The sequence below is a fragment of the Dipodomys merriami genome, unplaced genomic scaffold, assembly GCF_024711535.1.
Source record: "Dipodomys merriami isolate MVZ:Mamm:240054 unplaced genomic scaffold, mDipMer1.0.p SCAF_14, whole genome shotgun sequence".
In the NCBI taxonomy this organism is placed as follows: domain Eukaryota; kingdom Metazoa; phylum Chordata; class Mammalia; order Rodentia; family Heteromyidae; genus Dipodomys; species Dipodomys merriami.
The window spans coordinates 17,858,404-17,874,881 of NW_027202715.1; the positions used below are offsets into that span (position 1 = coordinate 17,858,404).

The 16,478-nt window shown below is 37.6% G+C and overlaps 1 protein-coding gene across 2 annotated transcripts in view; it reads left to right on the plus strand.

Moving 5' to 3' along the window:
- Parg (poly(ADP-ribose) glycohydrolase) overlaps positions 1-16,478 on the plus strand; it is a 118,059-nt gene that overhangs the window by 76,567 nt on the left and 25,014 nt on the right. For both annotated transcript variants that reach the window (XM_070020899.1, XM_070020900.1), the window contains 2 exons: positions 4,216-4,363; positions 16,222-16,300. In XM_070020899.1, the coding sequence (XP_069877000.1) occupies positions 4,216-4,363; positions 16,222-16,300 (227 nt within the window). The remainder of the gene's footprint in view (positions 1-4,215; positions 4,364-16,221; positions 16,301-16,478) is intronic.

Consider the following 16,478-nt stretch of genomic DNA (forward strand, 5'->3'; position numbering starts at 1 on the left):
GGCAGTCATCTAAAAGTACTTGGTAAGAAAGGCCTGTGCACAATGAGTTAGCTATGCTTGCTCCTGTTTTTTCTCTGTTAAAGAGCCAATAATCTTGTCTATTCTTTTTTTTAAATCATTTTTATATGTTTGATTGTAAAAATACTGTACAGAGGGGTTACACTTACATGAGTAAGGTAATGAGTACATTTCCTGTTGATTGACTATTCTTTATCTTTGTTATTAGTTATTATCACTATTTTAATTTTATTTTATTTTTTGGTCGGTCATGGGGCTTGAACTCTGGGCCTGGATGCTGTCCCTGAGCTCTACCACTTGAGCCACAGTGCCACTTCTGGTTTTCTGGTGGTTTATTGGAGATAAGAGTTTCATGAACTTTACTGCCCGGGCTGGCTTTGAACCACAATCCTCAGATCTCAGCCTCCTGAGTAGCTAGGATTACAAGCGTGAGCCACCTGCATCTAGCTTCAAAAAAATTTTTTATAAAAAGTTATCGGTAAGTTAAGTGTGGAAATGCATGCCTGTATTCTCAGCATGCACCTCCACAGCATGGGAGGTTGTGACAGTTAAGGGCTAGTTCAAGGGCAATCCAGGATACATGGCTAGACTGTGTCTCAAAAGCAAAAACAATACATATGAAAAAAGTTGAGCTTTAACATATTGTAACAGCCAAAACAATTATTTTCCTTTCGAATTATAATCATTTTTTCAAATTTTAAGAGATTAAGATGTCAACATTTATGTTTTTATCCCATTTTCCCATTTTTTTTTTAAAAGAAGCTTGTACATGATCTTAGTTATACTGGAAATAGCTGATTTTCCTGCTTAAATTCTTGTTTGGTGCTTACATTATGTCAGAAGATAAAAGAAAGCAGTTGTCAAAAAATAGTGTGTAGTTGTCCTATATGTATGGTCCAAGTGACTCATGGGTCAGATTCTTTCTGAAATGGCCTTTTATGTAGACATATTTGTAATTAAAATCTTTACATAAACACACTATATTTTTATTTATGTTACCTTTTCTCTGGTGATTATTTGAGCTTATAAACAAAAATACTTAGGATAACTAAGTGAATAACTTACATTGAATTTTTGCCAACCTCCACATATTTTAATTTTATTTAATCATATACTGTCTATTTTTCAAATGTTCTAAAAAATATTTTAAGTGATCATCACTTTCCTCCACATTCCCTTTTATGCGATTTTTTTTCCTTCATCAAAGTCTTGGATAAAATGAAGAATCCTGATGCACATAAAATACCCAAAGCTACTGCTATTAGCACTACAGGAATACTGACCCTTCATTACAGTACATCTCAGCAAGGAATTATTTACTACGAGTCAAGGCTAAGATTCTTCTTCTTCCCTGCCATGTATTACAGATGACACGTGAGACCTTGGCAGATTAAAAGAATACCATAAAGTCTTCTAGCTCTATGAATTGTTCTCCCAGCCCACGCCAGGTTTCCCCAGGAGATTGGGGAATATTGTATTGCAGCTCTCCAAAGCTCCTTCCTTGTGTAGTAAAGTGTAGTAAATTATGCTGTTGGCAACTACAAAAACCTCTCTAAAGAGTGTTATCATTTCTCTCCTCATCAGGTTACAATTCAGAAGCTGAGTAATCTGAACAAGTAGCTTAAAAGTAAGAGACTAAGAAAATGACTGGCTAAAATTCCACAAGTACACTTAAGTTAATTTTCACTTATGTATGCAGGTTTCTTGCCTGTTATAGCAAGCCTTTATGTAAAATAGGAACATAAGAAAGTTTGGTTTTCTTAAAGAGCCTTGCTTTTACAGCGTGTTTATTTCAGTGCATACCTCTCAAGTAATCAATGTTGTTAGCTTATTATTCCAGGAGTGAACAATGGCATGTGTATGACATGTATTTCACCATCATTATTAGGTAGTATATGAGTTAGATAGAACTTAGCTTTTTATTTCACTTATATGCTTTATTCCAGTAAAAATCACTTTGTCTGATCTCAAACCTTCTTGATTTCTCGTATGTATTCACAGTGGTATATCACTTGCAGGCATGCAGCTGATCTCAGTTCTCATATGTCCATTTTATTTCACAGATTACTAGGTCTCTTCCATTTACTTTGCCACTGCCCTGCTAGTTTTAACTAAACTAGTCAGTAGTCATTTAGCCAATCTTTTTGCTTTTAATTTTACTTTTGCTTTTAATTTTTCTTTCTAAATTATCATACTAAAACACAAGCCCTGTTCTTAGAAGAATCTTTCTCAGAAGCACATTTGAGTTAAAATTCTCTAGACCAGACCGTCTTCTCACCAACTGTTATTTTCCTTATGATGGACTCGACATTTCAGGCAGTCTGATAAATCTGTTTATATTCCCCTTATGTTTCACCTCTGTTCCCTCAGCCCATATGTTGGCTAACTCTAGGCTGAATGTCACATCCTCCCATGATCAGGTTTTAGTTAATTCTATTGTTTGGGTAGTATTGAATAAACTTGTAATTTCATTAATCATCATCCCATTATTTTATGTGCCTGACTCCCATCTAGATTTTAAATCTTCAGAGGCTACAAACCATGCATTTCTTATTCTTTTTTTTTTTTTTTTTTTTTTTTTTTTGGTCGGTCGTGGGGCTTGAACTCTGGGCCTGGGCGCTGTCCCTCAGCTCTTCAGCTCAAAAGCGAGCGCTCTACCACTTGAGCTACAGCGCCACTTCCTTCTTATTCATTTTTTATATTCCACAATTCCCAGCATAATATGTGGTAAATATTTGTTAAATTGAACAGTTTAAGGCATAAATGACCCAGTGGCTAAAGACTTCATATATAGTAGATAACTAATTCTAACCAATAAGATTTGTTTCACCAAAATCATTTTTCTGTATGAGCTAAATAGTTAACAGAGGGAAAGATTGTATTGATTTTTGGTATTCAGGTATAAAAACCCACCTATGTAACTCTGCAGTAATTCTTTTCAGGAATTTATCAATGGTGTTTCAATATTTTCTAGTTTGTTTTATGGTACAAAAAAAGCCTTCACTATCAATTTCTCTCTTTAGATATGTTTTACCTAGCAAAATATTCATGCTCTTCTTCTTTCATAAAATAAGTTTCAGATTATTTAGTATCCATTTCATTTCTTTAGAGAATATGACAAATTTTAGATCTTATATTTAACAATAGAGGCATATGTCTTCCTTACAGTACTTAGTAAAGTGTCTTTTTTTTTTTTTTGGTCCGGTTGTGGGGCCTGAACTCTGGGCCTGGGCGCTGTCCCTCAGCTCTTCAGCTCAAGGCTAGCGCTCTACCACTGAGCCACCTTCTCAGCCCTAAAGTGTCTTTTATGTATACCTGTATATACAAGTTTTGAGTGTAACTTTTCAGAATGACGGAAGGCAAAGATGGACAACATTTTTCCCATAAAAAAAAAAATATTAGCAGGTTAAATTTGCATGCTCTTGAGGCTTGTCTTACTCTTCTGAATCAGTAGGAATTGGGATCTCTTCACATTGTTCTTCTAACCCTTTATTAATGTAACTCATGGCAGAACACTTGCCTAGCCTGTATGGAAGCCTGGGTTTGTTTCTCAGCACCACAAAAGGAAAAGAAGTACATGTACATATAGTTGCAGACTAAAATTTAAAATGCTTAATTTTTATGATTATACTTCTTACACTAGGTTTTCTTCCCTTATCCTTTACTGGGATATGTTTTCTTTTAAAAAAGAAAAAAAAAAGATGATACTCATAAAGTTTGGGAATTAAGGTTGAATTCGGAAAAAATTCTATCTCTTTTTTCCACAAAAAATAGCTTATACCCAAACAGCCAACTGCTAACTAAGCTTTTCAGTTGTTTAGGACAAGTGTTTGATTGCCGTACTATATCAGAAATATTTGATTATTTTAATGTCATGTATGAAATATAGAAAAGGAACTTAAGTAAATGTGGAGAAATGACCTTGAAATAAGTAACAGTTCCTATAAGATTTTTGCTTACAAGCTGCATTTTCCAGATTCCTCATACATTTTGGGTATCCAAAACAATACAGAGGTGCTAACTGTTACAAGATAAGAGTGCAAGCACTGTAACCAGTCCTTCTTGGGATGATTACTAATTTGGGGACTGGTTTTCATGATAAAAGGAAAGGAGATTTGAGCACATAGAACGTGAGCTTCTTCATCATACATGTAGTATTTTATACTACCACTTAACATGCTGCATTTTCCCTAATAGGTGGATTTTGCAAATCGTTTTGTTGGAGGTGGTGTGACCAGTGCAGGACTTGTTCAAGAAGAAATACGCTTTTTAATCAACCCTGAGTTGATTGTTTCTCGGCTCTTCACTGAGGTGCTGGATCACAATGAATGTCTTATTATCACAGGTTAGTTTTGAAAATCTATACAACAGGGTGGTTTTCCCCATATGTGAATGACTGTCATGAGGAATGGAGAATACTCAGTTAAGCTTTTCTAGTCCTAGAATTTTCATTCATTTGTACTTGCTTTTTGAAATTTAAGTAGTATTACTTAATACCTCTAGAATAACACATTTTACCCCACACACTTTCTTGGCACTAAAGAGCAAGGGTAAAAACTATTCACTCCAGTTTGAAGTTTATGATACAATAATGCTCTTAAAAGTAGATAGTGGTACACTTTCAGCTATATCAGTATATATACTCAAGATATAGATATAACTATATTGGCCTCAGATGCATCTGTATTTATTTTTATGTGTTACTTGCAGGATTTTCTGTTTTGTCTGTTGATTATTATTTGTCTAGGTGTGGATCCCTCTGGGTTATCCTAATTTAGAGGTCTCTTGGCTTCTTAGATGTTTAGATTCATATTTGTCATCAAAGTTGGTAAATTTTTGTCCATTATCTCTGCCCCTTTCTCTCCTCTCTTGAGTCCCAAGTGTTGGAACATTTGACCATGAACTCAGGTTCTGTTCATTTGTTTGTTTGTTTGTTTTGCCAGTCCTGGGGCTTAAACTCAGGGCCTGAACGCTGTTCCTGAGCGTCTTTTACTCAAAGCTAGCTAGCACTCTACCTCTTGAGCCACAGTGCCACTTCTGGCTTTCCCTGTTATGTGGTACTAAGGAATCAAACCCAGCTTCATGCATGCTAGGCAGGAACTCTACCACTAAGCCACTAAGCTGGGAAGCCCTCACTTCATTATTTATTCTTTCTGTTCCTCAGATTAGTTCATCTCAATCTATTTTAAGGTTAACTAAACTTCTTTTACCTGCCTTAGTCTCTAGTAAACTTCTTGTTTCAATTGTTACATTTTTCAATTCCTAAGTTTGTATATCTTCTTCCTTAAAATTTCCCTTAGTCTCAAGCTTTTCTTTAATATAGTTTTCTTACCTTCCTTCAACAGATTTTACATAATTGACTGAAGGTCTGTTTCTAATCCAATGTCAATTTCTGTTGACTGCTTTTTTTCTGTTTATTGGCCATACTATCTGATTTCGTTTTATGTTTCACCTTCATTTGCCTTTTTTTTTAGAACTGAGGTTTTGCAGGGGCTGCTAACCACTTGAGCTGTGTCCTCAGATCATGTGTCCCTTTTTTGTTACTGTTGATTGTTTTTTGTTGTTTGTTTTGGGTCCGGTTGTGGGGCCTGAACTCTGGGCCTGGGCGCTGTCCCTCAGCCCTTCAGCTCAAGGCTAGCACTCTACCACTTGAGCCACAGCGCCATTTCCAGCTTTTTTCTTTTTGCTTATGTGGTGCTGAGGAATCGAACCCAGGGCCTCATGCATGCAAGGCAAGCACTCTACCACTGAGCCACCTTCCCAGCCCCATTACTGTTGATTGTTGCTGGAAATTGGTACATTTTAAATAATATATTACTGTGACCCTGGAAATCAGGTTTTCCTCTTATCTCAGTTCTTTTTTGTTTATTGACTTTCCTAATGGAATTCTGGAAAGTGTATTCTTCTATGTTGTCACCAGTGTTTCTCCTCAGTTACAATAGTAATCAGGTAATGGCTGTATAGATTTCTGTAACTATGTGGATCCAATAACTTCCAGTTTTTGCCAAAGTGCTCTGTGCTGGATCTCACTTCAACTCTCCACCAAGTAGTTGATAACTCAGCATTAGCCTTCACTTTGTGCTGCTGTAGAACCTCAAGGTCAGTCAGTGAGATTACTGTGGTCCTTTGCTCTATCCTGAGCATATCCCTGGATGTGCTTATGGTCTTTAGATTATCAGAAATATGTTAAAACTTTCTAAGCTCCTTGGGGACATTGTTCCTTTCCCTTTGAAGCTTTTGTCTAGCTTATTATTTGCCCAAATGATAACTACCTCCTCAGGCAATCTCGGTGTTAAGCAGTTTTCTGTGCTTGTTTTCATCTAACTCTTGGGGATTAAGCTTTTCACAATGAGTTAACTAAACATAGCCTTGAGTGAGGTCTGCTTCTACCAGAGGACCAAGTCAGGTCTGATAATGACGTTTCCCTGAGAACGGGCTTCTGAAGGAGCTTTAGTGGTCTTTGCCTCCTCTGGTGGCTGCTGATTCTCTCCATACACTTTAAAACAGTTGGTTTTTAAGGCTGCTACAGAGCTACAGAGAGTGTGATGGGAAATAGGGAAAGTTAGAATGCCACTAGCTTGCTGTTTTCACCAAGATTCAGCCAGATTTCCTGAAATAAATACTCCTGGGTTGTTTTAAGCTAAACCAACACTAATTTCCTCAGTTAATCCTCATAGTGTCCTCTTTGCTTTTATACAAGGGAGAATTTTCAAAGGTTTTTACTCGCCACCATTTTTCCTGATGTCACACTACCTTTTGTAAAACACTCCTTAATTAAGAGGCTTTGAACAAGTTACTTTCCATCATTTAAATAACCTGGTGTTAATTCTTGTCCTGTAATTCCATTGTTTTGGTGAGTTTGTACCCAGTCTAAGGAAGAATCATTCTGGAGTTACTCTGGTCTTTAACTTACCAGTAGCTATTGTGAAATGAATGGAAAATTGCGTATCTTTGACACAACTTCAGATCTGCAGTTACCTCAAGCTAAGACATTAAAGGTGACTTTTAGCATTCTTCCCCCATCCACTTAACTTTATTGTAGTGCCTCCTAATTAATATCTGTGATGTGATGTTCCCTTAATGGAAATGGCCATTTCATCATGTATTTGATGTCTGGATTCCTGCCATCTCCCCTCTTAGGAGACTCTTAACCATGCCCTGCAATCTATCTGCCTGATCAATTCCATTCCTTCAATGATGCATCCAAGCCCAGTGAGCTAATGGCTGTGACTGTGCTGCCTGAATCTGTAGAAGAGTTTGAGAAATTGGAAATAAATTAAATTTATCATCATTGTAGGACATCTGGTTGCTATCAGACTTTTAAATGAATATGAAGCAGGTCCTGCAAACAGGCAAATACTCTTATCCAGACAGGATCATCCCTTTGTTTACTGTGGTCCTCCCCATGGCTGCCATGAATTAAAACCTTTCGGTAAGTCTGGGTGGAGGGAAAGAATTAGAACTCCATTCTTCCATTTTTTTTTTCCCCCTCAGTCATGTGTTCCTTCACCAGCAAATAGCTTCAATACTGATGGGAGTTAACATCTTCTGTTTGGTGATCACATAAAGCAAATGCCTGTGCATGAAAATTTAGTGAGCAGAGGACTAGAATTCTTAACATACAACCTGCAGTGAATCAGATTATCCCAAACATTGCCAAGTCCTTATGTCTCAGATTCTGGGTGTCAGCACAGCTGGCAGAGCTGGGGACACTATTGCTTATCATCCTGGTGTACCATCTACCTATTAAGTTACAGTGCTATGGGTGCCCATCATTATAGATACAATCCACTGCGATACCAGATCAGGTTCAGCTAAGTTTTCCAAAAATGCTTGGAAACTAAAGACTTTTATGCTTGTCTTTTCTAAATTTTTACTAACTGGAACTGAAGACAAAAGCATTCTACCTAATATATAATCACTACTCTATGGATGAGGCTAGTAATATAGACTAGAGGCTAGTAATATAGACTAGCTAGCTTCCATATAAACCATCTTTTAGGACATAGTCCTTGATAAGTAGAATTTTAAAATCTCCAAATAGTGTTTTTTTTCCCCTCTGTTCATTACAAACTTGAATTTGTAGTAAAAGAAAATAAGAATGTTTCTTACTAAGTCTATTAAAGCTGTCATGAGTTCTTGTTAAGATTTGATGAGTTCCTTCTCATTTTTTCCTTTAGTGAAGGTCTGTCTTGACTGTTCAGTCTTTTTTTTTTTTTTTCAAATTTATTTATTTAAAAATCCAGACTGGATCAAAAAGAACAATCATCAAGGATGTAGGTGCCAGATACAGGCCAAGAGAATAGCTAGAAAAGTATGCCTTGGGAACAGGATTTTATCTCTGCCTTAGTTTTAAAAGCTCTAACCTAACATAAATAGCTTAGTTTTCCATTGACCTAGCTTCTGCACCTACAAATGGGGCATAGCTAGCTGGCTTGCCTTGCAAAGGCCTCAGTTGAAGGACCACATTTACAAAACAGGTCATTCATTACACTATCACTTTTGGCCAACTGAAAGGTTCTTAACCTCCATATGGTCTCAGGCTAGGTACATGACAGCCTACCTTCATTGTGTATGAAATGTTTTCACCCCTTGAAAATATGGCCACTAAAGCACAAACTGATCGTTACAGTGATCAATAAACTGTCTCCCTGCCCCTTTACATGCTTAAAAATGACAGGGTAGGGACAGAACATTGTGAACTTCCTACTGTTAGATTTATCACTCATTACTGATTGATTAGCTAATTAACACTAAATTTACATTAAGGAAATTATATCTAGAATACTGTAAAAACACGGTAAAAAGACTGACATTTGCCCATTTCTGTTCAGAAGTCTTTTCACTCCCAAGCTTCATAGTATGATGTCCTCTCCATTCCAAAATGTACTGTAACTATTACCGTTTCTCCTCCTTTTGATCTTTTTGTTCCCCAGTGCCAGAACTTCCAGAGCCGTCTTGTTCAGATACCATCTTTTTGTATGCCATTTCAAAGAGCTTCAGTGAAGGGAAGATCCTACCTGCCTAATGTTTTCTCCTGTTTCCTTTTCGAGCCAAGAGCTCCCCCATTTTGGATATTTCTTTTAGCTAGTTGCACTCATCAGCAGGCAGTTGGTCTTTGAATTCTTCCATCTTAGTTTCTGTGTCATGAATAATTCCTTCAACCATGTTAACTGCTTCAACTCATTCCTTCTTTTGATAGTCTTCTTCCGCATACTTCTGAATTTTTAAACATATTTTCAATATCATATTTGCTTAACCCACCAGAAGACTGGATTACAACCTGCTGCTACCGTACAATTCCATTGCCATCAATGTCAAATGTAACTTCAATTCTGAGGGACTACAGGAGGGGCTGGAGGAATTCCAATCAAAGTAAACTGACCAAGAAGCTTGTTATCTCCAGCCATCTCTCTCTTACCCTGACATACTTTAATCTCTACTTGAGTCTTTCCATCAGCAGCAGTTGAAAATACCTGGTGTGGTATTCCTGTTAATCACTTTGGTAAACACACCTCCTAGAGTCGCAATACCCAGAGACAGGGGAGTAGCACATCTGTGACTTCACCAGCTAACAAACCTCCCTGAATGGCACCTCCAATGGCCACAGCCTCATCAGGATTAACAGCTTTACTTGGGGCTCAGCCAAAAAGATCTTTCAGTCTGCTGAACCTTAGGCATCCTAGTTATGTCACCAACAAGGATCACTTCTCCTATATCACTCTTGGTGACTTCTGCACCCTGTATAGCTTTCTGGCAAGGAGCAATAGTCCTCTTGATAAGATCAGTGACGATTCCCTCAAATTGAGCCCATGTCAGCTTCATAATGCTTAGGTCCAGAAGCATCCATAGTCAGATATGGCAAGTTGATGTCAGTCTGCATAGATGAAGAGAGTTCACACTTAGCCTTCTCAGTGGCTTCCTGTTCCCTCTGAAGTGCTATGTTGTCTTTGGTCAAATCAACTACTGTCTCTTTCTTGAACTCCTTTACAATGTGATCAAAGTCTTCACCACCTAAGAAAGTATTCCCATTGGTGGATTTCACCTTAGATATGCCTTTCTGAATTTCCAGGACAGAAATATCAAAAATTCCACCACCTAAATCATATACAGCAATGACTTTTTTTTCAGATTTGTCTAGACCATACGCCAGAGCAGCAGCTGTGGCATCATTAATCACCCAAAGCACATTTAGTCCTGATATCTGGCCAGCATCCTTAGTGGCCTGTCTCTGTGAATCATTGAAATAAGCAGGGACGGTAATCATAGCATTTTTTGCTGCATGTCCCAAATAATTTTCTGCAGTTTCTTTCATCTTCATAACACAAATGCTCCAATTTGGCTTGGAGAATAGAGTTTTCCATGAGCCTCAACCCAGGCATCACCATTAGAGGCCCAGACAATTTTAAAAGGAATATTCTTCAGGTCTTTCATATCTTTCATATCTTTCATATCTGTACTTCAGGGTCATCATATCTTCAGCCAATGAGATGTTTGGTGGCATAGATAGTATTGTTTGGGTTGATGACAGCTTGTCGCTTTGCTGGCATGCCAACAAGACATTTACCATCTGCGGTAAAGCCAACAACGGAAGGGGTGGTTCTGGCACCTTCAGCATTCTCCAGCACCTTTGCTTGTTTGCCCTCCATGACTGCCACACAGGAGTTAGTACTGCCCAACCACTGCACCCTTGATTGTTTCTGACGCATAATCCCTCCTGGAAACAAATCTAAAAGCCTCATGACTAAAGCCATTCCAGCCATCCTGGTGGCAGGCAGCTGTGGGGCCCCGGGAGGCTGCAGCACCCATGAGATGGGCTGCTGCGGTTCTGCTGGCACTTATCATGGTGGCTGGACCAATGGAGTTCGAGAGGGAAGCAACCACTCTATAGGCCCGGAGCTGACAGTTCAATCTTATAGGTCTTCTCTAGAGAGAGCTATCTTAAAGACCATTCATTCTTGTTATCACCATTTGCATTTACATTTTCATTGTATTTTATTAATTTAAATGTGAAACACAAGAGAGGCATCCATTTTTCAAAACAGTTGATGTAATTGTAAATGATAACTACTTAGAAATTTCAATATCTAGGGCTGGGAAGGTGGCTCAGTGGTAGAGAGGTTGCCTTGCATGCATGAGGCCCTGGGTTCAATTCCTCAGCACCACATAAGCAAAAAGAAAAAAGCCGGAAGTGGCGCTGTGGCTCGAGTGGTAGAACACTAGCTGAAGAGCTGAGGGACAGCGCCCAGGCCCAGAGTTCAGGCCCCACAACTGGACCCAAAAAAAAAAAAGAAAGAAAATTCAATATCTAATTTGTTTAGAGCGAAAGCATTTTTTGTATCCCATGCTCAAAGGAAATATATCCTCATTTTTTCCAAAGAAGACTAGGTCCTACCTCCTTACTTGAAATAGACACGTGCTAATTTCTATATTTTATATTTTATCCACTTTTTATAAGCTGAAACAAAAGTTTGTTTTTATAATTATGAGTTCAAAATAGTCAGAGATCTTTGTTTTTGCTTCTTTTTTGTCTACTGAGCAGAAAACAGAAAAGAACCAATGTTCCTGGCTTTCTTGGTTCTTTCAGGTCTGTAATCTAGGCTGCTCTTAATCCCTGTGGAAGTCATATATCTTTGTTTTCGCTTTTGTTTTACAAAGTTAAGTCCAGAAACAAAAATATTGACAGCTTTATGGTTTTGAAATTTTTTTTAACTTACTTGGTTTCCCAAGCAATTTTGTGGGTACAAAGATAAGATAAAGCTGAATTTGGATAATCCTGGCCTAACCTCTTGGATCTGAGTATCCAAAGTTACCAGGCTGGTAATGACATGGATATCGTATATCTCCTCACCTCTAGTAGTGTTCTTTCTACCTTGCTGTGCTGGCTTTTCACATGCAGTTTTTTAATATGGATCAATTATGTAGAGTTATCTGTTTATATATTCCTAAATCGTATTTTAATCTTAGTTAATACAGTGTTCTGTCTGTTTTGCTCATTATTTTTATAAGGCAAGTTTTTATCCAACAACTTTTCTATTGTTATAAGATGATAATGTAGTTACAAATAGTTCAGTGAGGGAGTTAAAGTTTCATTAGTACAGAATTGATACACAGTAAAGTTTTTCTATGTCTATAAAACTGTCTTTAATATGCACAATGTGACATATATTTTGGAAGCAAGTCTTCTATCAAACATATGGAACATATCTTTATTTCTCTTAATACCTTTTAAAACACAGAAGTTTGTAATTTTGAGATCTAGTTTAACAGTTTGCTGTTTACATTCTTTCTCTTTTGGTTAATGTTGCTTTATAAAAATTCTTGTTATCAAGTACTTTGAAAGCCCTGTAGATTCATTCTTTTCTAGAATTGTTTTGGTGAGTTTTAGAATCCATTTGTCAATGTTTACAAAAAAGCTGCCAGAATTATAATGGACTTGAATCTTCAGATGACTTTTAGGGAAATTGAGTTTAACATTACTTAGTTTTGACATAACTTTGTAAGGTATGTCTGCTTATTCAAGGATTCTTTTATTTTTAAATTTTCAGTTTTCAAATAACAAGTTGTTAAGTACTCTATGTCATTATCTACAGAGTTTTCAAATAACAAGTTGTTAAGTACTCTGTGTCATTATCTACAGGGTACCATGGAGGAATGGAGGAAGAAAATCATCTCTATTTCCCATGCCAAGGAAAGCTTAAACAGCAGTTTGATATTTTCTTGATTTGTAGCATGAGTATCTTGTCTTGCATTGTAGATGAATTATGGAAATTGAAGAATAAATTAATTTAAAAATTTTAAATATGTTTTTAAATATATGTAAGATTATCTAAAAAGTTCAGACTTACATAGAAATTGTGAGGGTATGGGGCTGGGAAGGTGGCTCAGTGGTAAAGCACTTGCCTTGCATGCCTGAGGCCCTGGGTTCGATTCCCCAGCACCACATAAGCAAAAAGAAAAAAAAAAGCCAGAAGTGGCACTGTGGCTCAAGTGGTAGAGCCTTGAGCTGAAGAGCTGAGGGACAGTGCCCAGGCCCAGAGTTCAGGCCCCACGACTGGACCCAAAAAAAAAAAAAGAAATTGTGAGGGTAATACAAGGAATTTCCATCTCCTACCCCCCCCCTTTTTTTTTTTTTTTTGGTACAGCCTTGCTTTGTAGCTTAGGACTTAGGAGATATCCTCAACTCTCCATCTTCCTGTCTTCATCATGTGCTAGAATTCCAGACACATACCACTATACCTGGTTTTCATATATTCTTTACTAAGATTTATTAGTTTATTATAATTTGCCCCATCATTCTTTCTTTCCTTTTACTATAACATTAACAGCAGCTGGGCAGGTGGCTCACACCTGTAATCCTAGCCACTCAGAATGCTGGTATCGGAGGAATACAATTCAAAGCCAGCCTGGGCAGGACAGTCTGTGAGACTCTTATCTCCAACTAATCTCCAAAAAGCCAGAAGTAGAGCTGTGCCCAAGTGGTAGAGTGCTAGCCTTGAGCAAAAAAACTCAGAGACAGCACCTGAGTTCAAGCCCCACAACTAGCACCAAAAAAAAAAAAAAAAGGAGTATATTGAAGACATTGTGTATTCTCTGACTCCTTAATATTAAACTATATTTCCTAAGGATTTGGTCATTCTCTTACATCATTGCCCCATTGTCAAAATCAGATATTTAACATTAGGATCCCTAGTCTGTATTTTAATTCTGTCAGTTATCCCATCATGTCCTTTACTATTTTATTTCCCTTGGTCCCCAGCTAATCCATTAATGTCCTTTAATGGGAGCATTTTTTGAGCCTTTCTGTGTGTTTGATCACTATGACATTCTAAATTATATAAACCAGTTACACTGTACATTGTCCCTCAGGGTTTGTCCAGTGTTTCTTTCTAACTATATGCAGCTGTCTGTTTTGCTAGGAATTCTACTAGCCATAGTCTGTTCTATTCTGTGATAGAGTATGTGAACAGTTGGTTAAGGAAGGCTCCATTAGAAGCCTATCTATTTTCAGATTAATCATTTTTTAGTTAATTTTTGTGCATTTCATACTTTGAATGGAAATGACAATAACCTGTCTTCAAACTCTTTAACTCTCACTGTCTAACGTTTGGGTATTCTGTTGTAAGGAAGGACTTTTCCTTCTTCCTCATTTTCTTATTTACTAATAGTTGTATAGACATACAAATACTTTGCTTGGTGGGTTATCCTCTGTTCCTATAATCTGTTTATGCTAATCTGTCCCAGATAGGTTAAGATTTGCACTAGGACATAATACTCTACCCACAAGTAGGCCTCTCTGAATCCATGTGAATACCTACCATTCTCACCAGCACCTCAACAGACACATCTTCCCCTTACCAAACTTGGAACTCACTTTTTCAGCAGTGAGAAAACATGGTTCCATCTTTCCATTTATTTTCTCATTATTTTAGGCTTTGAATAGACAAAAAGTGATTTTTTTAATGCCACAACTAAACAGCAATCTTAAAGTTCAGTATTATTTCCTTTCCTCTCCTTTCTCTTCCTTTGCTCCTTCCTTTCTTCCTATTTTTCTTAAGTAAAATTGACACATGCTGGAGTATATAATGTTAAATACATACTGAGGATATGGTAGCATATATCCACTTGTGTTCTGATCCCTGTCAGGACAAAGAAAATGTCTATCCAGCACCTCAGAAAAATGTCTTTGAGTCTTTTTCTGTTCAATCTCTATACCAGGCCTTGAACAAACACCTTTTTTCCCCACCAAAATTAATTGTATCTATTTTAGAATTTCATGAAAAGATTTATATGATATATTCTCTTCTATCTTGTTACTTTTCCTCTGCATAACGTATAGGAGATTCAGCTATGAGTTTGAGTGTATTAAGGTATGGAACATGCTTTGTGAAGGTCCTGTTGATAGTCAGTTGGATGGCTTCTGCTTATAGAGGTCATCTTAGATAGGCTCCTGCCCATGTTGTATTCTGTCAAGTGCTACTCTAAGTGTGACTATGAAGGTATTTTATAAATGTGATCAAAGTTAGAATTGGTTATCATTTAAGAAAAGATGAAAGACCTAAAGAATGTAAAAAGTAAGTCAGGCCATGCTCTGTATTCAATCCCCAGAACCAGAAAACTATAAATAAAGAGTAAACTATATCTCTATTTGCAGAGGTGATAATTGTTTATATACCAAATACAGGAATCACTGAAAGGAAAATTGGGGTGTAAGAGAGAGAGAGAATGAGAGAGAGAGTGCATTCCTTAGTACATTTAGTAAAATCAAAGGTGTGACTATATTAATAGAGAACAAGCCAGGCACCAGTAGCTCAGTCCTGTAATCCTAGCTACTTAGGAGACTGAGATCTGAAGATTGTGGTTCAAAGCCAGCCTGGGCAGGAAAGTCCGTGAGACTCATCTCCAATTAACCACAAGAAAACCTGAAGTGGCGCTGTGGCTCAAGTGGTTGAGCACTTTCCTTGAGCCCCAAGCCCAGAGTTCAAGTCCCACAAGTGACCCCCCCCCCAAAAAAAAAGTCCTAATAGAGAACAAAAGACTTCTCAAAAATCCAAAAGGGGCTGGGAAGGTGGCTCAGTGGTAGAGCGTTTGCCTTGCATGCATGAGGCCCTGGGTTCGATTCCTCAGCATCACATAAGCAAAAAAGAAAAAAGCCGAAAGTAGCGCTGTGGCTCAAGTGGTAGAGCTCTAGCCTTGAGCTGAAGAGCTGAGGGACAGCGCCCAGGCCCAGAGTTCAGGCCCCATGACTGGACCCAAAAAAAAAATTTAAAAAAAATCCGTCAAACATGAGAGCAAAACTTTATAAAACTCTGAGTAAAATGAATCACTGATATCGAAGACTGGTGGAGAAAATGACCTAAATGAATAGAGAAATGTACCATGTTTTTGGGTTTAAGACTCATATTGTTCCAATGTTTAAATTTTGACTCAGAGGCTCCTTAATCCTAAAGACAATCCTAGAAGCATATGTGTGTATGTTGCTGGGGATTGAACCAGGGCTTTGGGCTTGCTAGGCAAGTATTCTGTTAATTGAGCGTTATTTTTTTTCTTTCAGAGATATAGTCTCACACCTTTACTCTTCTCTTTTTGCATTTGTGGGAGGCAGAGAACCTTGTAGTTCATTGCTGAGTGGAATTTGAAACAGTGTAATCTCTGCCTTCCACTTTAAGTGGGACATGAATAGTAATTGGTTATTTGTTTCAGGTACTGAACAGTACAGTGAATACACTGGGTATGCTGAAACTTACCGGTGGGCTCGAAGCCATGAAGATGGGAGTGAAAGGTCTGTATTCCTGGCACTCATGTTTGACTGAAAATGAAAATGTGTGGACTTAAGTCTTATTCCTTTATGTCTTACTCCAGCAGTTGAACCTTCTTTTTAAAATTTAGTATTATAGGGTCATTGGAAGTTAAAACACTTATTATCCCCATACCATATCCCCATACCATAGTGAAAAACA